At 42.7% G+C, this 25491-nt stretch overlaps 1 protein-coding gene across 7 annotated transcripts in view; it reads left to right on the forward strand.

Annotated features, from left to right (window-relative positions):
* Nucleotides 1-25491, forward strand: part of usp2a (ubiquitin specific peptidase 2a) — a 63939-nt gene that overhangs the window by 12705 nt on the left and 25743 nt on the right. For 5 of the 7 annotated variants that reach the window (XM_083985432.1, XM_083985433.1, XM_083985430.1 and 2 more), the window contains exon 3: nt 4236-5079. In XM_083985432.1, the coding sequence (XP_083841558.1) occupies nt 4303-5079 (777 nt within the window). In that variant the 5' untranslated portion in view covers nt 4236-4302. Of the gene's footprint in view, nt 1-4235; nt 5080-23306; nt 23792-25491 lie in introns of those variants that run through there. The other 2 variants (XM_083985435.1, XM_083985436.1) reach the window with 1 other exon arrangement.

Here is a 25491-nt window from a genome sequence, read left to right on the forward strand (position 1 = left end):
TTTTAATGCTCAGTGAAGTTCATCCCAATCTCCCAGACTCTAAAATGAAAGTGTCTGAGTACTGATGTGAAACGACTTGATTTGAATAATCATCCTGACACATGACCAAAAAAGAAAAGTAATCTTGGCAGAAAATGGTGCAGCTGTGTGTGGCCACGTCAGTCTGGGAAGAAGCTGATGGAGAAAATAGGTTTTTGGAGATTTTTAATCTAAGCAATCACATCACTGGATGTTGTGACTTGATTTTTGCTGCCATGTTTCAGCGAGTTCAGTCTGATCCTGGATCTGCGTGCGAGCAGTGGGAATCAAGTCAGAGCTTAGCGGAGCTCAGCAACCAATATCGGTTATCAGCGGAGTTATTACAGCAGGTTCTCAAGTTTGTAGCTGTAAGTGAAATACTGGATATGAAAGCTGGACTCACAGTCGGTTGTTGGTGCAGAGAGCTACTGACTCAGGCTTAAAGATCTGATTATTTGTGTACGTTTTTATCATCTCCACTGGCTTAAAGGGATAGTTCAACATTTAGTCAGCTCCTCCTCTCACCATAATCCCTACAGTCATGGCAGTAGGTTGAGGTTCGTTACCTTTAATTATTGGTGCATGTTGTTTTGAGATCCGCAGGACAGAGACGTGAGCTGCTCAGTGAACACAATGGAGGTGAACGGTACAGGTCCCCTGTCCCTCATCAAACTCATCAAATACACAATAACACAACAACTCCACAACACTCTGGTGGACAAGTTGTGACCTGCACATTCACCACGCTATGAGATAGTCAGGGAGAGTTGTTTTAGAGGCAAATGCAGCCGGAACTACATTCAGACACTTGATTTCAAAAGCGCAAGTAGTTCAGAGTATTTGCTTCATGTGTCGTAATGTTGCATAATGTTACATGATTATTTCATAGCGTGGTGAACGTGCAGGTCACAACTTGTCCACCAGAGCGTTGTGGAGTTGTTGGATTGTGTATTTGATGAGTTTGATGAGGGACAGGGGACCTGTACCGTTCACCTCCATTGTGTTCACTGAGTAGCTCACGTCTCTGCCCCGCCGATCTCAACACAACATGTACCGATAATTAAAGGGAATGAACCTCAACCTACTGCTATGACGTATGTAGGGATTGAATTTGCCCAAAATGTTGAACTATCCCTTTAAAGATGACAATGGTATAGCTTGAATTAGAAATGTCTCAGTGTGGTAACTAACTAACACGGTGGTGGTGGAGACTGGAGAGTGTGTCCAGAACCAGTTTTTCATCCCGTCAGAAAACTAATTGGTGAGGTCGGCCGTGTTTAACCGTTGCCATGGTCACCACAGAGCCCCCCCAAACATTAAAATAATCCTCCAGCTGCCAGACGGACGAAGGAAACAAACAAACCTCGAAACATGTACCGGCCGACTCGGAGTCAGAGCGAGGCTTTGGCCGGGCCGGGCCACAGCTGCCCGGCCTGTTTGCCTGTCTTCAGCATGCTGCCTGTCTGCCGACTCCAGATCCATACTCTGAATTATTGATAAACCCGTGGTCACAGAGAGAGAGAGAGAAAGCAGTAGAGACCCAGAAGGAGGAGGAGGAGGAGGAGGAGGAGGAGGAGAAGTAGGGGCTGAGGAAGAAGAGAGAGAGAGAGAGATTAAAGAAATAGGAGCCTCCTCTTCTAAACTCAACACGGATCAGCAACACCAGATACTTTTATTTATTCAAACGCTGCTGTGTATGTGAACAGGAGCCACAGGAACACGCTGTGCTGCTGACTTCACCTCACACACCACACCAGACCAGGCCGCGGAGACTCACACTGGGAAGGAGAGAGAGAGAGAGTTTGTAATCTGAGACGACAAAACAACACGGAGGGAGTCTATTTATTTACCTTCTTGATTTTTAAGGAGGGGGTGGGGGGGTCCAGTTCCTGTGTGTTTTCCACGTGAGTGGGATTTAAAGCCCTGAAGAAGAAGAAGAAGAAGAAGAAGAAGAAGAAGAAGCTGCTGCGCCGTCCTCCAGCATTACATCACACCTGAATAGTGCATCAGCAGCAGCAGCAGCGTGCGCCTGCTATCGTCGTCCCCACAGATCCGTCCACCCAGCAAAGTGTATCACAGTTACGTGTTATTATGTGTTATACAGGTTCATGGTAGAATAGTCCATGTTGCACTGTAGCTCTGTAACCAGCCACAGATAGATACAGGGTTTTTATATCACAGATTTACACTGACTCGCTTATTCAAAGGAACACTCAATCAGTTTTGAGTTTATTTATTGGTTTATTTAACAGGGGCAATGCAACACTAATCAACAGTATTTAAAAGAAAATGCAAGTTTCCAAATAGGGGCAACAATTAAGTAATGCATTAAATACAACTTATTGTACATATGAATTTACCTGATAAAAGCTCATAAAAACAAATAAGACATAAAATGTATAATGGCATAACGACAGCTCATGATAGCAGGTGACACAAAGCAGCACTGGCTTGCAGACATAACATGAAGATAAACAAATTGCAGCTAGAAACACATGTAAAATAGCACATAGAGCTATGACATTAGCACCAACAATAGCGGGCATTACAAAAACATGCAATAGCAGACTTTGAGAAACAGCACAAACAATAACAGTTGCTTGATTTTTTATTTTTTTTATTTATTTTTTTTATATTTCCACCAAATACATATTTAAGTGTTTGAAAACACTTCTTCCCAAGACGTTTCCAGTTTCGGGCATAACCAAAATACGTGGGTCTGATGATTGCCAAAGTGTGGACCAGTTCCTCCAGCATTTATCTGAGTGTTTTACTGTGTAGCGCCAAATGTAGCCATAATTTTGGGTGTCCGATTTTAAGTTGATATTGATTTAATAATCTCAGGCTGTCAGTGTAACATAATACTTGTTTTGGTTGGACTACAACATAGAAATAACAGTCAGGCTGCTCTGGTGGCTAAGTGGAGTCGACCATATGGACATATTGAGCTCTTAGCGGGAGGTCGCTGGTTTGACTCGGGACCAGGCTGACCATGTTCTGCATGTTCAGCTCCCCGCTCTCTCTCTTTCTCTCTCGCCTCATTTCCTGTCTCTCTCCACTGCAACTATCATTAACAGCATAAAAAAGGCCCCAAAGTAATAATGATGAAAGATAAATGACAGTTAAACAAGACATAATGTTCACTCAAGTCATGAAAAATACATTAGAGCACATTTTGAAGGTCAAAGTGATGTGATTTGTGGCGACTGGCTTACTGGTCGTTTCACTTAAGGTTTTAAGTTTTCATGTTATTGTGTTATTGTCAGTGATGTCATTTCCTGTCTTCAAACCAGTGAAGGCGGATGTTTAACCTTTGATGTAATGTGTGGATGCGATTGTTTCTTTTTTGTGATCAAATGTTTTTTATTTATATTTTATTTTTTCGCAGCAGTGGCATCAACATTTATGTCAAACAAACATTAGCCTATATATTTCCCCCCTTGGACCTTATCCATCTGATGAAAACAAATCATAACAAAGAAAGAAAAAATATATTGATAATAGTAAAAGTACTGTAAATAATAATTTATTTTCCTGTTTTTCTGGGTAATATTTTTTTCCCCTGTTTTTATGAGCAATTTTGCATTGTTTTGTGCTACATGTACCTATATATACTACAGTATTCATCATCATCATCATTAAACTTTATTTAACCAGGCAAAATTGCTAAGAAATAAAGGTTAATAAAGGTTCAGTTGCATAGTTTGCAAGGTGATGTAGATTTTCAAAGAAAAAGCACAGTAATCTTTCTTACTTTCACTGTGTTCCCTGTAAATTCAGGTTGATATTGAACACCACCTCAGAGAGTATAACTCAGAAAATATCAGAGCAGTCTGGTGGAGCACCTTTATTTTGAAATCAGTCCTTACATTACTTGTAAAAAAATAAATTACTCCGAAAAACAGGGGGAAAAAAAAATTTACTCCAGAAAAAAGAAAAAAATTACCCCAAAAAACAGAGCTTTTTTTTTCAAGTTAATGCAATACGCTTCCGTAATAAACAAAAGTGGGGGGTTAAATCAATGAATTAGAACTGGACGAGGTTAGTTGCTACAAGGTGTATTCATTTTGAGTTCATCTTTGCAGTGGCTTTAATTTGCCAAGATAAAACATTTTGCTGTTTTGCGTTACGGATCCGGGCTGTAGATATTTCCAGATAGATATAAATGTGATTGTTTCTGACGGTCTGGTTGCTGTGTCTCTGTTTTGTGTCCGTAGTCGATGCAGTCTTCCAGAGGCCCTGCCTCCCTGTGGCTGAGAAACCAGCAGCAGCAGCAGCATCATCATGTCCCGCGTCTCCTCCACCGCCAAGCGCTACGCTGGCCCCTCCTACACCAGCCACTACAGCTCCTACAGCTCCTCGCTGACGCCGGGCCTTAGCTCGTACGGCGAGCGGGACAGGCTGTCCTCCTACCGGTCCCCGGCCTCCTCCTCCGTCTCTTCCTCAGGTTACTCCTCGTCCAGCTATCTGAGCAGCTCCGCCGCCCGCAGCCGCAACTACAGCACCTCCTCGGACCCCGACCGCGACCGGGGCCGAACCATCCCGCGCAGCGACATCCTCGGGAGCAGCAGCATCAGCGGCCTCGGCAGCAGCAGCAGCCGGCGGAGCGAGAGCCTCAGCCGGACGCCCGTCAAGAGCTACGGAGGGTCGGGGCTGAGCGGCGGGTCGGCCTACACCGGCGGCTACAGCTCCTACTCCTCGTCCTCGGCCCAGTCCAGCTACCTCTCCTCTTCACCGGCGGCCTCCAGCATCTCGCTCAACCGGCGGAAATCCGTGTCTCAGAGCGACTTGAGCAGGGATCTGGCCTCTCTGGGCTTCAACGACAGCTCCTCGTCCTCCTCCACCCCGTCCTCTTCCACCAGTGCCCTGCGGAGCTACCGCAGTCGGACCAGCGACGTGTCCGACTCCTACGGCAGCAGCTCGCGCGCCGGCGGCTACTCGGGCCTGTCGCGCAGCTCCACCCAGGAGGCCTTCAGCAGCAGCAGCAGCAGAGCGTTCAGCTCCTCCACATGGGAGCCCAGCAGCAGCCGGCTGTCCAGCTCCCCCACCAGGGACGCCACGGTAAGACAACCCACTTTGTTCCTGCACAACGTGCTGCTTTAAAGGACAGTAACAGGCTAATTCAATCCGGAGTTTCCTAATATTTTAGGTCTAAAAGAAGAAATCTGAAGGTTTTTCTTTTTAATGTCTCCTGTTCTGCAGTAGTTCTGTCTGTCCCTGCGATCTTAGGCTGTTTACATCCCTCAAAACCGCAATTTTTTTCTCCACAAACAGCGTCAGATGGCTTCAAACAAACACCGAGGAGTTTGTTAACTTCAAGAGAGGACATGTTTATAAACGGAGCTGTAATACAAAGTCTCGCGCGAAAGTTGACGTGTTCAGTAAGTTTACAGGTAGAATAAACAACATCCAGATTTACTTTGACTGCTACGAAGACGTTGTGGCTCTGAGTTGACATTCCTTTTTTGATAAAAACAAACGGGAGCTTCAGACGACCTGTAAACACAGTTAGCCGTCAACTTGACCCTCGCACGAGACTTCACGAGATCACACGAGACTTTGTATTACAGCTGTGTTTACAAACATGTTCGCTTTCTTGAAGTAAACAAACCCCTCGGTGAATATTTGAAGCCACCTGACGCTGTCTGTGGAAAAAAAAGCATTTTTTTATGGGATGTAAACAGATAGAAGATACACTGCCGTGGCGGTGCGGGGACAGACAGAACAACTGTAGAACAGGAGACATTAAAAAGAAAATCTTCAGATTCTTCTTTTAGACCTAAAATATTAGAGCCCCGGGTTGAATTTGCCTGGAATTGTCCTTTAAAATCTTTTGCACACTCGTCTCATTTCTCCAGTTCCTCACATAAACCATGAGCCTTCACAAAATCCTCCTGTTTTTCTTCTTAACGCACTTTGAGGTGTGCCTGAGGTGATGTTTATTTTAATTCATAACGGAAGCAAGTCATTGCAATTACTCGCCACTTTTTTTTGTTTTTTTATGCACTTTGATTGATGCCTGGGTTCAGATATGATCAAGATGTTTGTTTTTTTATTTCAAAAGTGGAGTTAAGTATTGCAGCGACCTCAGTTTCTGTTCAGTTCAAGCTTTTGTCGTTGTTTTTATGCACTGTTTGATGCGCCTGTGTCAAATGTGACCAATTTTTAAAGGGAAACAATGACTAAAACTGTACTTCTTTTTCGATATACATAATTTGTGTTAAAAACCACAACCCGCTGAAGATGTCTTGCCCAGATAAATGTCTTGTTTTGTAAATCTGGCCCAACTGAACGTGTAATTGCACAGCTCACACAGCTCTGTTCCCTCTGAGAGAACCGTTTCCTACCAAACGGGGGCGCTGTTGCTCAAATTAATTCCTCTGTGCGTTTGAAGTCCTGTTGTACAATCATGCACCAGGTGTGTCACACTCAGTAACACTCTCTCTATCAGACGGAGCTCTTCAGTGAAATGATTGTATTGTTTTTTCCAAACACAATTAGAAACCGCCATCCTATCAAATCCAGACTGGAGCCCATTTTTTCTGTGTATATTAGTAGTTTACACGCTTCTTTTCAACAAATTAGCTCCTCGTGTGGACACCTGACCCCCCCGACCCAGTAATTAGTCAGGTGACACCTGTGTGAAGGAGCCGCGGGGCCGTGGCGAGCCGGGGCTGCAGGTCACCGGTCTCATCTCTCAGGTTAGTTTTAATGAACCGAGCTGCGTCCATGCAGGTCAGAAAACACAAGTGACCCAGTTCCCCTCTGGATTAGTCCATATAACCTGTTACCACGGGGGGAGGAGGCAGGGGGGAGTCAGGGAGAGAGTGTGTGGTTAATTTTAGCTTGAAGAGGCTTTTCTGCTTATTTCAGGTCGTTTTTTATATAATTTTGAAACGTTCAGACTTCAGACGATTTTATTTATCCCAGAGGGGCAATTCAGTTTAGCAGAATACTCAGTTTTCATTAAAAGACAAAAGACAGAAGAAAGAAAAAGGGAAAAAAAGGCAGACAAACCAATCCATGTCAGGCAGAGACAATCAATAAAATACAACCATACATGGGCATAATAAATAACAACAGTAGTCACAATAACCACCAAGCATGAGTATAAAGTGCCTTATACACTCCACATACAACTACCATCGATACATGGGATCAAACATACACACATACATTGTTATATTCATAGATTTTTCTGCTTGGCTATTAAATTAAAAGTAAAACCTGTTCCCTTTACAAAAGAACAGGTGTGTTTATATTCAACATAAACAGTGTGTGTGGTAGTGTATTTATAGATAGACTAGTGATGTAACCCCATAAAACAGCAACATGATGAATGACGAACAACAGCATTACTTACAACTGAAACTAAATTGAGAGAAAATTCATCAGCAATATTTTTCCAATGAGTTCATTGACATGTCATAGTGGATATTTTTGAGTTTTACTTTTATTTGTCACATAAATGAGACATTAAAGGAATCACCGCTCACTCTTTAATTATTTTATGACATTTGATAGACGACACAAATTCACCAGGCGAACAGGAAGAAGAAAATGAGAAATAATTTAGTGATAAGAAAAAAATAATTGCTGATTACAGCCCTAAACAACAGCACCAAAGATATACGGAGAGTTACATGAGGTCACCACACACTGTACTAATGAGTTTACATACACACACACACACACACACACACACGGTCCTGGCGAGGTCTAATCAGGCAAATGAATTCAAATCAGCTGTGTGAGTTCACTGTGGCTGCGTTGGCTGAGAAACACCCTGTAGATGCATTAGTGTACGTTTGACTTTACTACTTTATTATAGGGTGGAACAACAAATAGATATTTAATTAAAATAGGGATATTTCCAATAATTGCCTAATAGGAGGTCTTTTTTTTTTTAAATACACACTATAAACGCTGCTACAGAGACATGGATCATGTTCTCCAGACGTAAAGGAACATGTATATTTGGCACAAACCCCAACAAGACTCACATCATCATCGTTTTTATATTTTCTCATTGAAAATGCAGAAATGACTCGTAACGTAATAATTGTGAAAATTATCTCAGTCTGACTCTGTTCATCAGTCAGTTTTAGCGTTCGATGATGTCATCACTGTCATGGTCACCTCTCGCTGTTACTCAGTCAGCTGACTCCAACATATGGAGTGCACCGGCGGTCTGACACTATAGATGAACCGGTCTTGTGTCGGCCGTACGTTTTCTCATTAGTCAGGTGCTCCCGTTTAGCCCGTACACAAACGGATTAATGTGACCCAACAACACGAGCTGCACATTTACACAAACTCCCCGGCTCTGCCACAAGACCGCTGGATGACCGAGCGAATAACAAAGCACGTGTTGTGCTAGAAAACTACAAATCAGAACTCTAAGATAAAAAGGCATTCCTTGTTTATTGCCAGAAGGATTCATTTGAATGTGTACGTTACACATGTGATGCCTCAGGGGGAGGGGGGGGGGGGGGGTATGGGGGGCGGAGGGGGCTGTTAATGCTCCACATAATCACAGACCTACGAGCGGATGTGTCACTGAACGCAGCTGATCGTGGCTTCCTGCGGTGGAACAGACAAGTTTCAACCCATCACGTAATCAACACTTATCCATCAGGCACGGACGCGGAGTGAGTCCGTGGCTGGATGTCACCAGCTGGCCCGTTTGTTCTGTTAATTAACCCCAGGCCTCCGTTAGTCCAGGCACATTTAATCACCTTCCCTCCCCTCCAACCCCCCAGGGCTGGGCGTCTGCGCTCATACAGCCCCGAACACTGAGGCTGAAATAAACCTCAGAGAAGCTCCGCAGTTTGAGATTGTGCTGTGTTTCCACATTAATAATGCTTAGGGACGGTTGTGCACATTTTCCGCGCCTTTTTCATTTTGGTTTTTGATAATTTTGGCTGTGTTCATGCATACCTATGGCATGAATTTTGGCAAGATTTGATCTTGTTTAATTCCCGCTCAGTTCCTACTGTAAGTCTAGTGTTACACTCATACTGTTCAACCCCATTGAGACACATTCAAACTGCAGTCTTTTAAATTTTTTTTTATCTCACTTCCATTAAAGAGGAACTATACAGGATTTTTAGCTTAACTATACTATAAGTATATAACTATACTACATTTGTGTCTTACATTATTGGACCAACTGATTAATCCAGGTGTGTCTGAAGACCTCACAACAATGGTCAGACACACCTGGATTAATCAGTTGGTCCAATAATGTAAGACAGGAAATAAAGGAGCTGGCTTATTTCAGGAAGTAGTGGAGCTGTGCATAAAGCCCATTAAACAGCTTCAGAGTACTAGTGCTGCTGTCACAATATCCCCCTCCCTCTCCCCTATAAGCTTTAACCCTGAGTGTTTTATCTGAAAAACCTGGCATTCAAAGGGTTAAAACCTTCAAAAATCAGTGAACATTTGATGTGTATGATTAGGACAGACGTTGGTTTAAAAATTAAGCCTAAGAAATGTTGGAAATAATATCAATGTGTCATCGTTTTTTAGAGCTACTTTATGAAAACTGTATTTTAGCTTTTTGTAGCTTAGCGGTGTGAGTGCATCCTGACAAAAACCTGGCATTCAAAGGTTTAAAATCTTTAAAAAAAATAATTAGTATTTGTTATCAATAATTAGGTCAGATGTAGGTGAAAATATTAGCTCAATGATAGCAGAATATAATATTAATGTATAGCACAGGAGGAATGTTAGACCCGGTCCTCAGGGCTAATGTGCCGAGCAGAAACTGTTGAAGACAAACTGAGCGACTTTTGTAGAAAATGGTAAATTCAGTTTACTGTAGCAGAAGAGGAGAAGAAAAATACAAGTCTTCCAGCAACTCAGTCATGTCCTGTTCACAGGAACATGTTTTGTTTGAAAGGTGTGCTGCGTCTGACATTTGCAGACATCTGCTGAGGCCAGATCCTGATCAGGTTTGTACCAGCGAAACTGAGAACGTGTATCTTGTTGTTATGAATCAGAGGAGGAACGTGTGATATCTTATTTATTTAAAAAAAAAAAAAAAATCTCATCATTGATTGACGTAAAAATGCCGTGTTGTTTTTGTAATCGAGCATTCGTCGGCATCATTTCAGGCTGGGTAACTAACACGGCAGAGAGACTATTTGTAGACGGGGAGCAGTTGGCAGGCAGACTGAGCTGTTTCCAGTCTTTATGCTAAACCGGCTCCGGCTACATGTTTAACATACAGACGTGAGGCCGCTGTCACGCTTCTCAACTTACTAAACATTATGTCTCATTATTTAAGATCAAGATACTTAAATCAATCCATAATAAAGGAGATTGTAGTGTCACAGTCTCACAAAAAAACAACAACCATTAAATAAAACAGACTTAAATGATCGCACAACGGGGGATAAGAACAAATTATTGCACACTACTGATCGTTAAAAAGCCTTATGGCCGCAACTTGGCAGAAAAGACCTCCTGTACCTCTCCGTCTTGCATTTTGCATTTTTTATTATATTTTAAAAAATATTTCTCAGTCTAAAGAACCATTAATCCGAACAGTAATCAAGTGTATTGTTGGGTTTTTTGAGCGATAGTGAGGCTAAGTTAAAGATGTGTGCGTGTGTGTAAGTTGTGCCACACATTAGAGATCCTGACAGTGTGTGTGTGTGTGTGTGTGTGACAGTGATCCGATGAGTGTGTGTGTGTGAGCTGTGGGTGTGTCTGAGGTCTGACACATTTTGAGGGGAAAACATTACGACTGATCTCCTCCCGTGACGAGCGTCATCACCGCAACAGCTCAACACTGACCACATGGTGAACCCTCCTCATGTCACGTCTCATGTTGTAGCTCTGCTTTGTTTTCCTGACACACTCAAGCTGATGAGGGTAACAGTAGGGAAGCCAGGGTATCCATGGGGTCTTAAAAAGTCTAAAAAAGTCTAAAATTTGCGCATCTCCAATGTAAAAATGGGTCACGTTTGACCCTTAACATTATTCAAGGCTTAAAGCCATCTGCCTGTTGGTTGCCACAGTGAATTAAATAAATAAACATTTTTAATTTCGCTCCCCAATTTCTTTTTGTGCCCCAAAATAGTTTACTTTAGGCGTGCTCCTTGGGAAAACTGTTATCGTAGAGCCCTCGCTACCGCAAATGCTCAATAAAATGCTCCTGCGACACTTCATTGTGCTTTATTGAATGTATTTTCAACTACAAACAAGCCTAACACGCAACTTATATAGGTCTTAAATTTAATCCATAATGGTCTTAAAAAGTCTTAAATTTGAGCTGGTGAAACCCGCAGAGACCCTGCAAGCTGAAGAGTCCAACACTGTAGCATGAACTCAGATTTATCCTTATTTTGCTCATGTGGATCTCTCTCTATCAGCCACACTGTTAAACATAAACATATGATGTGTGGTTCAAAAATAATAATCTTCACAACAAAGGTAACAAGAAATTAACAACAAAAACAAACAGAAGTAAAAACCTTTGATACAGCTCCAGAAACAATAAGTAAAACAGCAGCTATAGCCACTGAAGCTAAATGAATAAAATGGGACAAAAAGAGTGAAAACTGAACCATGGTCTATTTATAGAGGGACTGGTGTTGTGTGCCAGTAGGTAATTCTTTAAACCAGTCCATATTTTAATGCCTCGGTGCATAGAGAGTCTTATTATTAGGGGCATTATTATTGATTAATCTACTTATCTACTTATTTTAACACTGTCCACATGATGCCAGAAAATAATTACACACGTTTCTTTTTACACTTTAAAATGTCCTGTTTAGTCTGAAACACAGTCCAAAACCCAAAGAGATTTAGTTTACTAACACACATAGAGATTAATTATTCACAAGTGACAAGATGGCACAAGATAATTTTATTGTTTTTCTTATAAAAGGACAGTTTATTGGTTGTAAAAACTGTTTCTCTGTGATCTGATAATAAGATAAAGATGTATTTATCACATTTTGAATTTAGGGTTGTTGTTTTCCAGATGTATAGAATCCAATTTGCAATTACTATGTTGTATGAATGTTGAGTGAGTGAATGAATGAATGATTGAATGAATTACTTTTATTATTGTGTCATACAGTACTTCTGTATGCCCACCCAGCATGGGCTTACAAGACACCAAGAAAACAAACTGGGACCAGAGCACATCATCAACACATCAAAGAAATAAGAAAACAAACTGGGGTTCAAAACCATTATCCGAAAAAAGAAAAGGAAAACAATGCCAGGGTTCAAGGGAAATCATCAGAAATTAATTAAACAAATTTCCTGTCTCCTTTTTCCAGGCTTTAGAAATAAAACTAACAGTCTTAAACACACTGATTGTAATTGATAACAGTAACTTTAGTATTCTCAAGGCCCAGTTCAATAATTTGACTTTATTACAGTGGGTGTCACTTCCTGTTTCGTTGGTGTGAGTGTGAACTGTGAGGAAGCGGTCATTGTGACACATCCAGAGTGAGCAGCGTTTACATTATTTCCCTTTTATATTGTGTCACAGACGTTAAAGTCAACACATTGATCCAAAAACATTTACAGCTAAAAAACTAATGTGCTCTCCACAAGTTTGTGCATTGAACTCCCCACGAGCAGTGACAGGTTTTATTGCTCAACCTTAAGTCCAGCCGTCTGGTCACTGGTCATGTTTAGTCTATAAACAACTCTGTATCCCTCTAACCCCACATTGATCAGCTCCCCTCTGTTTTCCACCGAAGATAACCACTTCTTTATTCTCCTTCCAAACTTTTATCGAACCCAGCGCAGCAGATTTACAGCAGGTACTCTCCCACTTTATCTAGTAACCAGAGATTAATGTGCGGGTTTTTCCCCTCAGTCTCCCAGTGAATGTTTTGACTCCAGTCTTAACAGAACGACTACAACAACATCAATTCATTCTCACTCTCCTCTTGTTTTTAATACGAAATGTTTCAAACTATGCCAGTGTTGAAATGTGTCTTGAAATAGCGCTGGCAAAGTCGGGTTGAACCCAATCCTGATAGTTTCTCAGAAGCTGACGGCACAGAAATAGCAGCTGCCGGTGCCTCATGGTCCGCTCCGTCTTGTTGCCATGTTTATGAGTAAGGCAGGCTGGTTAGCATGACTGTCATCATCATCATCAGCAGCAGCATCAGCCTTGTTGTTTTTTCTCCTCTTCCTCATGCATAATATTCAAATCTGACCGGCACATGTGATAAACATATGATGTAACATTTAAATCACTCACCTGCAGCATGAGACTGACCGGGCTTCAGCCGCTGGCGTCTCATATGAGAAGAGAAACCTGAAAAATGTTATATTTGCTCCTTCACCGCCGATAATGACGCAGCATCTCCGTCTTTTAGTTTGCGAGCTCAGTGACGCAATGATTGTTTGGTGTTTTGCTATAAATATAGTATTCACACAGCTCCCAGACCTGCTTTATGATAGCACACTGTACATACTTTAGAAAATTGGGGGGCACTTTTGCACTTCAATGCTTCTATGCCAGTACTTAAAATGCTTCAACAGCATCTCGTTGCCATGGATAACTGAGTTATTATGACAAAGAACATTAAGTATTGAATTGAAATCTCACTTTATACAATAAACGAATTAGGTACAACTTGTTGACTGACGCACTGCTGGAAGCTCAGATTAGTATTTGGGGTTGGGTCTACTGCCAATAGACAGACAATGTCCAGGCCTTTTACATCAGTGGTTAATTAGCATTTATTTGAGTTGGCTAGCTACAACAAGTTTTAGTATTGGCATAAACTGGGTCACCCTCTATTTATACGGCTTCTCGCCTTCTTTTACTTTTTTTTTTTTGGTGTTAATTGCTGCTGTTGTTACTCATATCAAGGCTCAAGTCTGCCCCTGAGTGGGTTTATCAACTTGTGCATGTAAAACCAGTATTTTTTTTCTTTTTTTAAGGGGATTTATTATGGAAGTACCACTTTTTTGAGGCTCGCGGTAGAAGTGGCGGGGCAAGCTGTGGTTCATTTGCATTTAAAGGGACAGGCACTGAAACCAGCCGTTCTGAACAGAGCTGTGATGTTTGGTCCTTGGCGTTTTCTAGACTGAAGCATGTCACAGACATTTGTGGAAAAGGGGCATAATATGTCTCCTTTAACACTGATGAAACATGGACTCAAAGAATCTGTTATCTGTCATTACAGGTGTCAGCAGGTCAATGTGTGTGAGGACCATGAATGAAAACAAAATGTGAATATTTGCTTTCCAAGTCGATTTACAGTGTGCACTCCCAAATTTTCAGCTTGCACTCCTAAAATTTTAAGTTAAGGGCCACTGTGCTCCTAGTAAATAAAGTTAGTCTGGAGCCCTGGAGATACAGGCACTTTATAACCAATGTCCCTTTCTAATAATCATACTTGTACTAGTGCAATTTTTATGTTTTTATTGGGCTAGACCTGCTGCTATAATTCACAGTTTATTAGGAGTACTGTTTAAAAAATATAGGATATTGTGTGTTGCGTGTCTCTGTGACAGGAATGTATCATGTATATACAACGTTGTCTGTGTTTTATGTTTTATGTGAAGACTACAGTACAGATGGAAAGTAGCTTCCTGCTAAATCTGGTGCACACATAAAAAAAAAAAAAGATTAATCCAAGTGCACACACTGTCCTTAACCTGTGGTTTATTACAACATAATATTTTTTTTAGCTCTGGCCTGGATTCCTATCAGTCGTGATAATAATTGCTGAGATATCACAGCTGCTAACAGTGCACAAGCACAAGCAGTAACATTATAACACATTTTTATGTAAAGTCTAGTCTCACTGTGTGAACTCTGACGGCTACAAATCACTGTATTGTACAACTTCACTCGAACCCTGTTCACTCTTGTCCAAACAAGGTCGGCTGTTACCTCACCTCACATTTAAAGGCGGTAACAACCTCTCACTCCTGCAGACAAACATCCAGCGCAGGTTGGCATGCTTGACCGAAAACTACCTTGATTGTGCCAGAATGTATTCTGCTCAGTCTTTGTGTCTAGACCCTTTGTTGAGTCAACAGTATTTTTAGACCGTCTGGCTCTCAGTTTGCCACCTTGGTCCGACAGCTTATGGTTTGTAAAAAAAAACAAAAAAAAAAAACAGTCTGTATGAGTTGGAGCTGTACTTTGTTATTTGGCAAATAAGGGCCAGCACTTTAGCAGCTGTAAGCTGTTATTATGGGTTTCCTTGGCTGCGAGGGTTTTAGGGTCAGTGTGTGGTGTGTGTGGTCTATCAGGGCAGATATTTTCACTTTACACGCAGGCTGGTGTCCATTGATACAGGACCGTACCATTGTATCAATGGACCACAATCAATATTGCACCATTGTCCTCGAATCCTTATCATTGGGTTTACTTTAAAATCCTTCAAGTCTTTTTTTAACACAAAGAGCAACGCTGCTGCTTTAAAGTCAGTTATATAGCATCTGTCCGTGGTCCAGATATTTTCTAGGTCAGGGTCAGGGAGGCAGCGGGGTGCGCAGCAGCAGCAGCAGCCCAGATGTTCATTTTCAGTTTCTCTGTCTCTCCTTAAACAGCAGCGAGGAAATCACCGTGTGCTGTCTGGTCATTCGTGCCTGTTCGACCTGATTATCAGCCACTGAAACCACCTACAAAAAAAGAAAGAAATGCACTCGTTCACCCGATGCATCACTCCACCAGGTTTCTCTCAAATTGCATAAATCTTCAGCCACTTTATGCACAGCGAGTCTAGCCAGCAGCTTAGGATTTTTTTTTTTATATATCTCGGCCACTCTTGGTCACCACCCAAAGCTCATTATTGTGGCTGAGGGTTGATGAAGACTAGAAGTGAATATACACTGAGCCCAGTCACGTGTGTGTTATTTAAGATCAGTCTTGACCTTAGAAAGAATCGTTTAATCTTAGTTCAAGCCAGACTTTGTTCAGTTGTCATAAGCAACCTACACCACATTTAACTGGAGTTATAATTATTTTTTCAGTGTGTGTGTGTGTGTGAGCTGTATGCTGTGTGAGGTTAAAGAGACAGGTGTGAGCCACTGCTCTAAAAACAATGGGAATTAGTTATTTTTATGATGTGGCCCACTTATCAATACAGTCAGCAGCTGGAGCAGCTGGAGCAGTGTCGCCCGACTGACGACTGTCCTCTGAGTCACGGCAGAGTCTCAACAACACACAGAGATGAAAACAGATATTTCTAAATGCAGTGAGACTTCTTCTTCTCACACCACATCTCTGATGTCAGGCATCAATAATCACAGGAAATAACAACACTGTTAATAACTCCAGATCTGTTTCCTTCAGCGTTAAAGTCATTCAGTGATGAGAGTCTGTACACACGCATGGCGACATTACAATACGCATTGCTAGCAACTAAATCAGCCTATTTTAATGGTGCCAGTTTGCATAAAGGTAAACAAGTATAAACTAAAAAGACTTTACAGCTAACGAACTGGCTACATAGCAATATATTACTTCCTGTTTACATTTTTCAGATCATAGTACATTTTCTTCCAGAATTTAGAGCAAAAAGATAATACTAGTTCAAAGAAATGTCATTAAAACAGGGGTAGACACTAGTAATCTAAATCAATTAGTAGAGGGCTAATTAATAGCAACATTCGACGTAGCCATTGGTCACCTGCTTTAATGGTAAATCTACTGAACCATTTGTACAGGATGAACCGTGTTACCTGACCAGTACAGAAAGTTCCCTCCTGCCCTGAAAAAGCTTCACCCGCATCAACACAAGTCGTTCACACACATCTGCATACAACAGCCTATAAGGACACTGTGTAGCCTTACTTTGCTCTAAACCCACTTGAATTACAATGAGATTAAATGTGGTTATGGATTTTTTTTACACTAAAAACAAAGAATTACTTCCTTCTTTAGCTTTAATATGCTTTCTGTTTATGTTAATCTGTCTAGACTGCATAAAATCACATGAATGTGGCTCTTATTATTCCTGAAGCATTGACACTTTCCTCTGTGGCCTCTGATATTTGCACGGTGTTGGAAATCTGTAGATAGCCTATACACTGTAGAAAAAACAATTTCACAACTTTAAATCTGCACTCTGGGGGTGTCGAAGGTGTTAGGTGTCAGCAGAAAACCACCCGGTCTAATTGACTAAAAAAAAAAAAAGGTCAGTCAGACCTGATAACAGCTTGGTCGTTTTTTTTTCTTCTCCTTTTTCTTCTTGTGTAATGATTTTGTAGCCAACCTGAGGCTTTATCTGACATCCAGCTCCACAGAAACAGTACAGGAGACTTCGTCCTGTTCTGGAGCAGTGACATTGAACACCTCATCCTGTCCCGCAGCTCTCTCTCCCACACACACACTCTCCTGAACGAACGAACGAACACACACACACACACACACACACACACACACACACACACACACACACACACACACACACACACACACACACACACACACACACACACACACACTCTGCACGAGGCAATTCAGGCAACAACATTAGCGCTATCAAGCCGAAGAATGCTATGTACCTTGTAGGAATGTAAGATAACGACGAGCCCAAGTTCCTCCCGTCAGCCACAGTGAATTGTTTTCTCTGTCCTCGCTCCGAAGCGGTATGTTTTACCCAGGTTACATTTAAAGGGATAGTTAAACATTTAGTCAGATCCTCCTCTCACCATAATCCCTATAGTCAAGGCAGTAGGTTCATCACCTTTAATTATCGGTGCATGTTGTTTTGAGGTTGGCGGGGCAGAGACGTGAGCTGCTCAGTGAACACAATGGAGGTGAACGGTACAGGTCCCCCTGTCCCTCATCAAACTCATCAAATACACAATAACACAACAACTCCACAACGCTCTGGTGGACAAGTTGTGACCTGCACATTCACCACGCTATGAGATAATAACAGAACGTTACGAGACAGAGTTGTTTTAGGTAAATTGCAGCCAGAACTACTTTCCAGACACGGCTGCTGGGCGGATTGATTTCAAAAGAGAAAGTACTTCTGAGTATTTGCTTCATGTGTCGTAATGTTACATAATGATACATGATTATTTCATAGCTGTACTATTCACCTCCATCGTATTCACTGAGCAGCTCATGTCTCTGCCCCGCCGATCTCAAAACAACATGCACCGATAATTAAAGGTGATGAACCTGTAACTGCTACGACTATAGGGATTATGGTGAGAGGAGAATAAAATAAAAAATATTGAACTATCCCTTTAAACATGTGAACAAAGTGTCTGACTATGTGCCTGATTTAGCCGAGGGAATAGAAGAGCTACATCCCTTGGTAGTTGTGCTCCGACTTCTCCTAGATACCGCTCTGCTTTGTCCCATTTCTTCTCCTTCTTCTTCTCACCTCTTTGCATCAGACACCAGAACACAAACATTGACTCTCTGCGCCTCCTCCTCCTCCCTCTCCTCCGCTGCACAGTGTAGTTTTCCACCTGGAGGATTTAGACGTTCACACACACACAGACACTTCATGTTGAGCCCGCTGATGGAATGTACTCCTCGCTTATTTGTTGTGTACACAAACACACACACACACACACTCGACTCGAGCACGGGTCATGAGATTATTGCTGGGAACATGATGCACGTCTGTCACTCCAGACGTCACTTCAGCTAAAATGGGCACAGTGTGAATTATAACTCTCACAGTTATACAGTAAGTCAGGAAATGTGTGTGTGTGTGTGTGTGTGTGTGTGTGTGTGTGTGTGTGTGTGTGTGTGTGTGTGTGTGTGTGTGTGTGTGTGTGTGTGTGTGTGTGTGTGTGTGTGTGTGTGGGGCAGCTGAATCTGAATGGAGACAAAGAGCCGTGGTTCATTCAGTCGCATGCAAAGGATTCGGCACCCCTGGTCAAGATGTCTGTTAATGTGAAAACAGTTCAGCAAGTGGAAGATGAAATGCTCTCCAAAAGACATAAAGTTACAGATGACACATTCTCTTTACATTTTAAACAATATATTTTTTTCATCTTTTACATTTTCAAAATGACAGAATCACAGCCTGTAAATAGTAATTGTCTGATACCTTGGTCAAAATTATCTAAAAGTCTCTGCGGTCTCCCATTCTGTCGCAGGCTGCTGCTTTGTTTACCTTTTTCACTCTAAAACGGTAAGAAACAAAAAATAATACACTGATATTGATTAAAGGGATAGTTCAACATTTTGTCAGATCCTCCTATCGCCATAATCCCTATAGTCATAGCAGTAGGTTCATCACCTTTAATTATCGGTGCATGTTGTTTTGAGATCAGTGGGGCAGAGACGTGAGCTGCTTAGTGAACACAACGGAGGTGAACGGTACAGGTCCCCTGTCCCTCGTCAAACTCATCAAATACACAATCCAACAACTCCAAAACGCTCTGGTGGACAAGTTGTGACCTGCACATTCACCACGCTATGAGATAATAACAGAACGTTACCAGACAGAGTTGTTTTAGAGGGAAATACAGCCGGGAACTACTTTCCAGACAGTATTTGCTTCATGATTATCTGATAGCGTGGTGAATGTGCAGGTCACAACTTGTCCACCAGAGCGTTGTGGAGTTTTTGGATTGTGTATTTGATGAGTTTGACGAGGGAAAGACGAAACTTGTAACACGCCCCTCCCTTTTGTTAGCTGAACAGCTTGCGTCTCTGCCCCGTGGCTCTAAAAACAGCTTGCACCGATAATTAAAGGTAACAAACCTACCTCTAAGACCATAGGGATTATAGCGATAGGAGAATTTCCCAAAATGTTGAATTATCGCTTTAAAATACTGCAAAAGGATGATAAACTGTTCACGTTAACAGAGATTTTGACCAGATGTGCTCAAACCTTTGCATGGTGCCACTGTGAAGCAGAGCTGTCTTCACCTTCACAGGTGTTTTTCCTGTTGGTGTTTTGGTGACTTCCTGTACCAAACTGTCCTGTCTGTGGCTGTGAGCTGTCAACAGCACAGTCTGTCTGTCCTCCTTGTTATTGATCCGTTTCCTGGTTCAAGCTTCATGTGTCCGGCCTCAAACCGTCCGCTGGGTCCTTGTAGTCAACAGCCTTGTGTAACTGCGGCCTCCTCACACCCGATGTTTCCTCAACAACTCTTTCTCACGACAAACAGCTGCTCTATTCTGGGCCGGCCCGAGCCGTTCAAACATCGCCCTCATTTACTAAAAAACTGCCGTTAACCCCACCCCACCACCGCCGCGCCAAGTCCTCCTGGCTCGGTCACATTTAATCACACTTTTGTGCATCATCACCAGACTGAGCTGAAACAACACTGATGCAACGCCTGCTGCATGTTTATGAAAATTACAATTCGAGCCCCAGCAATCAACAAAAAGTATTTATAGAAACTCAGAGAAGGTGAAGCCAGTCAACACGTCACTGCTGCTGCTGCACAGCTCAGCTCTGTTATTCTGATTAATGCTGCGGGTCTATGTTAAGTTCTTTCCAATATTCATCATTATTATCCCCTAATGTTCAACAACAGATCAAATGGCTGCAGTTCAGCTTTTAAAGACCGGGTAAACCAAATTCAGTAATTTTCTTCTTATCATATTAATTAGGCCTTAAATGTGTCCCTCAAAACATGTAAAAAGTATTTTTCCCATTCATCATTTCCTTGAGGAGCTAGGCCTCAGAGACTGTTCTGTGTGCAGGTTTTGAATGGGCGGGCTTGAATGGGCGCGCTTTACGTAAAGCGGCCATACTTACATAAACCCGCCCCCTGCTCTGCTCTACATATAAATACATTCAGCCAACTGACTTCAGAGGTTTTCTGTCCCACTTGCTCTTCAGTCTAGCTGAAACACGTGAAACAGCCAGCTAACTAAACGTAGCTCATGTTCACACACAGGGGAGACCACCACTGTCTTGTTCCTTCATGTAACGAGTTTACAGCACTAACGTTAACGTATTCACACCGTGATAAACAGCCGCCACCGCAGGGAGAGAGGCTGACTCCCCCGGTCACACACCCCTCGCAACGTTACACACACACACACAGCAGCAGCAGCAACAACAACACTGTCTTTTGACCAGAGTCTCCCTCATTAACACACTGTCCGACCAAACAGCCTCCACTCATCCACACACACGGGAGACCAGACCAGCCATACTGTACAATCACGGACGGAAAACACCGTAAAAAGAAAAAAACTCCGCCGTGGTCTCAGTCCACCACACGTCCGAGCGGACACACAGCTGATCAAACCATTTCTTACCTTCACTCTGGTGTCTAAAACAGGCAGCAGCATCAGTAGTCATCCAGCACCAACAGTTTATTAATCCACCGATCGATATTATTCCTGTTTTGATCGTTACTCGCGGTCTGCCCGTTTCCTCCGTTTGCATTGTGTGAAAGAAAAAAAAAGTTTTTAGCCGCGGTAGCAGCCGTAGCCTCCCGGCTCCACTGTGTTGTTTCCCCCGGTCTCCTCCCACCGGGCGCCGGGCTGTTTGGACCGGGTCTGGACTCGGTGCCAGGTCCAGAGATAATTCACCGTCTCTGCTACTGCTTCTCCTGTCACGACACTTGAAGCTAAAGCTAAGCTAAAGCTAAGCTAACGTTAGCTAAAAACTTTATTTTTTTCACACAATGCAAATGGATGCAACACGCTGACCGGTAACGAGATGTAAACGGGAGCAGCATGGTGGATTATAACCTGTTGCAGCTGGATGACTGCTGCTGCTGGGACTGTTACCAAGAGTGAAGGTAAGAATATTTCCTGAAGGTTTATCAGCTGTGTCGGTGCTGAGGACTGGGGTGTGTAGTGGAGTGTGTTTGAGGTCACTTTCCCGTCTTTATTTCATGACGACGTGTACATGTGTAGGTTGTGTATCAGCTATGTTCAGCAAGTGAAGTCCAGCTCTCCTGCCATGGGGCGTGGTTTCTTTGCCTGCAGCACGACCACATCGCGACACGCCCCCACCGTTCTGAACCAGAGAAAACTGCTCATTTATTGACAACTTTGATGCAGAATTTTATATACTTAACGACTTTTTTAGTCCTCCAAATTTGACAGAGTGGTTAATGATATGTTTTCCTGTGGTATTATAAACTTAAAACACATATTTATTCTTGGTTTACCCGGTCTTTAAGTTGTTTTGGGTTTTTTTCTGGCCTACAACTTTAAAGTTTTACTCCATCTGCCCACCGTTACACAGCAAAGATGGAGCATGGAGCCGGAGTTAGGCGGAGGAGACCAAAACAGAGCTAAAAGTATAAAAGTAAAAATATTAACAACAATGACGTTGCTCTGTAGTTTGCTGGATGTGTAAATAAACAACTGCACATCCTAATGCTCATATTAACGTATAAAGGTTGTGACACTGATGTACTGTTGCTCTCCTCTGGCATAGATGAGATATTGGTTACCCTTTAATTTACGTGATAATGTCAAGAAATAACTATAAATTGCATCAGAAATAGCCTAGAAGTAACGGTCAATTGCAAATTCTGGCCTTTCCCAAAAAATTCAAAGCATGACAAACATGTGTAATCATTTGCTTTTATGAAAAACATGATATTAATTAAATTGACTGTTATTTCTAGGCTATTTCTTGACATTACAATGCAATTACTTGTTATTTCTTGACATTATCATGTAGCAGCCTGTATATTAAAGGGTTATACTGTATATTATATGATATCACAATGTTTGCTAAGATGTTTCAAGCTGTACAAACTTTTCTTGGTTCACACAACATATCCTGAGTTTTATTAATCAGTCAAGCAGGAGTTGATCAAAACTGGCTTTAAATCTCATTCTCTGCTCATTAATATCCTTTTGTTGATGTTTCATCAGATGATCGTGACACCACAAACTGTCTTTAACTTTCCCCTCAGCCTTTTACTGTGAGTCAAACAGTGTAGTAAACCAACCGCAGCTCGTTGTGTTGAATCACCGGAACCTCAGAGCCTTTTTTTTTTTAAACCGCGCGTCCTAAATATAGACGTTGTGGTTCAGACTACGGTGGCCTGGAGGTGAGGACCGGGCTCGGCCTATGTGCACCGTAGGTTCATGTGCTGCTGTCATCATTACTACTATTATTATTATTATTATGGGGTGAGTTTTCTCCTTGTAGCAGCACTGACAGACCTTCACACTGTCACGGCAGCGTGCAGGAGGATGAGCTCTGACGTAGGCAGCGCGAGCCCGGAGGCGGACGGTCGCTGACGTGCGTTGGAGGAGGAGGAGGAGGAGGAGGAGGAGGAGGAGGAGGAGGAGGCTGACCGGAGGGGAGGGGGCGGAGCTCCGGTGCTGTAAAACGGAATGGGAGCGCAGTTTAACATTTATTTCCATTCCCAGACCAGACCGCGCGCTCACAACCTGCGTATTACTATGGTTTATCACAGGTCCGCGTGATCCGTCTCACCTGCATCAGCTCTTCTAACTGGGGGGGAAACAGCTACAGCTACAGGTCTCTGTCTTTTCGTGGTGGTCTGGTCGGCGAGCTCGGTCCCGTTATATGAATGAATGAATGAATGAATGAATGAATGACAACAGACACGGAGCTTTTGGGAGCCGGAGTGAAACCTGTCGACCTGCAACCGGAGGCGCACAGAGGAAAAAAATACAAGAAAAAAAAACAGCCAAACCAACGCTTTGCTATCTGATTGACGCGCACCGGTAGACGGCTTCACCATGCCGAGCATGCGACAGTCCTACACGGTGACGGTGCCCGAGGAGCCGCCGGCCGCAGCTTTCCCGTTCCTGAAGCAGGAGATGCGGAGGAAAGGCAGCATGTCCGGCTCGGTGCTGGTGTCAACTTTCGTGGGGCTGCTGATAAACCAAGCCAAGGTAAGAAAGAGACCGTGAACGTAACAGTAACAGTAACACCACCGGAGTGTGTTCAAGACAGGAACCACCCACCACCGCCAGGCAATTTAATTTATATTCATTTCATATCATCATCCTCAGTCTACTAGCTACTGTAACGTTACAACTCGCTTTGTGAATGGCTGGTGCTGACGGAGTGAAGCTTATATAATATATAAGGAGACGACTGGTGTGTGAGTGTATGTGTGTGAGCGTGTGTGGTATCCATTATCTGATGTCACCCAGATCCTCCGCGGTGGGTCGCAGTACAGTAAGAATAAAAGCTGCTTCGTTATCACACCGGCTTTATTATTAATTAAAGGCTCGTTGACTTCACGCTGATGTCCGTGAACGCAACAATGGTCGTCACGTCGCATCTCTGCAGGAGAGTGACGCTCCTCACGGGGCACAAATCAAATGAAATCAACATTTATTTTCATTTTTTATTTTTTTTATCATTTAATTTTTAGTCTTTACACAGAGATGTTGATCTTCTGCATTTCTGTGTTGGGATGATGTGAGTTGAACGGAGCAGTGAGTCATTTGCAGAGGTATAAGCCGCTCTCTTAAGCCGCTGTGCTCCGCTGTGCCAGGATCAGTAGGCCTGCATGGCTGCACTGGCAGGTCACCGCTTACATAACCGACGTTTAATCCCCCACATACTTTACAGCTGCTCTTACTACACTGCTCTTATGTCTCCCACCGCGTATGGGCCCATAATGGAAATAAATAAAGACATATAGCTAACCCACTGTGACGGGGCCTTTGTATGTGTGTATGCGTGTGTGTGTGTGTGTTGCCTCTGGCTGTTTCCATATGGGCACAGACGTATGACCCGAGTACATCATGTACAACAATAACCAGTGGCTTTTAAAGCATTATGACCTCCAGACAAATGAGTTATGGCAAATACGCTATTAGCTGAAAGTTGCTTTTCGTGTTCTCTGTTGGTTTGAATTATTTCACATTTTCCACAGTTTTCAAGTTCCAGATGTTGAAGATAGAGACTCAGTAACCTCCCCTCCCACCCACCACCCTTGCAACTTTTCTTTAAAAGCTTCTATACTGTAGATGAAAACACAGGACGTTAAGTTAACATTCCCTACGACGAGCTGCCAGAAAGTAAAAGGAGACTTTAACAGCAGGTTCGATGCTGATGACGAGTCCTCCCGCACTGATCTCATCTGTGACATTCACCACACAAATGAAAACACAAGTGATTTGCCCACATCCAGTTAGTAAGTAGACGACTCATTGCTGCAAAAACCAACACACAGAGAATATATTCTGATGTGTATTCTTATTCTTAAGTTCGCCTTCAGGCCGTCGCACGTTGTGTAGATAAATGGAGGTTGAAATTACATAAAGTGAGATTTAAAAGCCGACCTGTCAGCTGTTTATTCTTCCTGACAGGAGAAGGAGAAGAGGAATGACTTTTGTTACGGCCGTGCTTCTGCTGCTGCTGTCATTTTTATTCATTTATTTATATATTTTAACGTGTGTCTTTTGTGTGTGTGTGTGTGTGTGTGTGTGTGTGTGTGTGTGTGTGTGTGTGTGTGTGTGTGTGTGTGTGTGTGTGTGTGTGTGTTGTCGAGCTGCTGTGTGCCAGATTCTGTTATGTAATGAGAAATCACATTAGAATACACAGAGGCCTGGACGCTTGGCACGAGCTCTGGTTTTGT

This window comes from Trachurus trachurus (assembly GCF_905171665.1).
Source record: "Trachurus trachurus genome assembly, chromosome: 13".
Classification (NCBI taxonomy): Eukaryota; Metazoa; Chordata; class Actinopteri; order Carangiformes; family Carangidae; genus Trachurus; species Trachurus trachurus.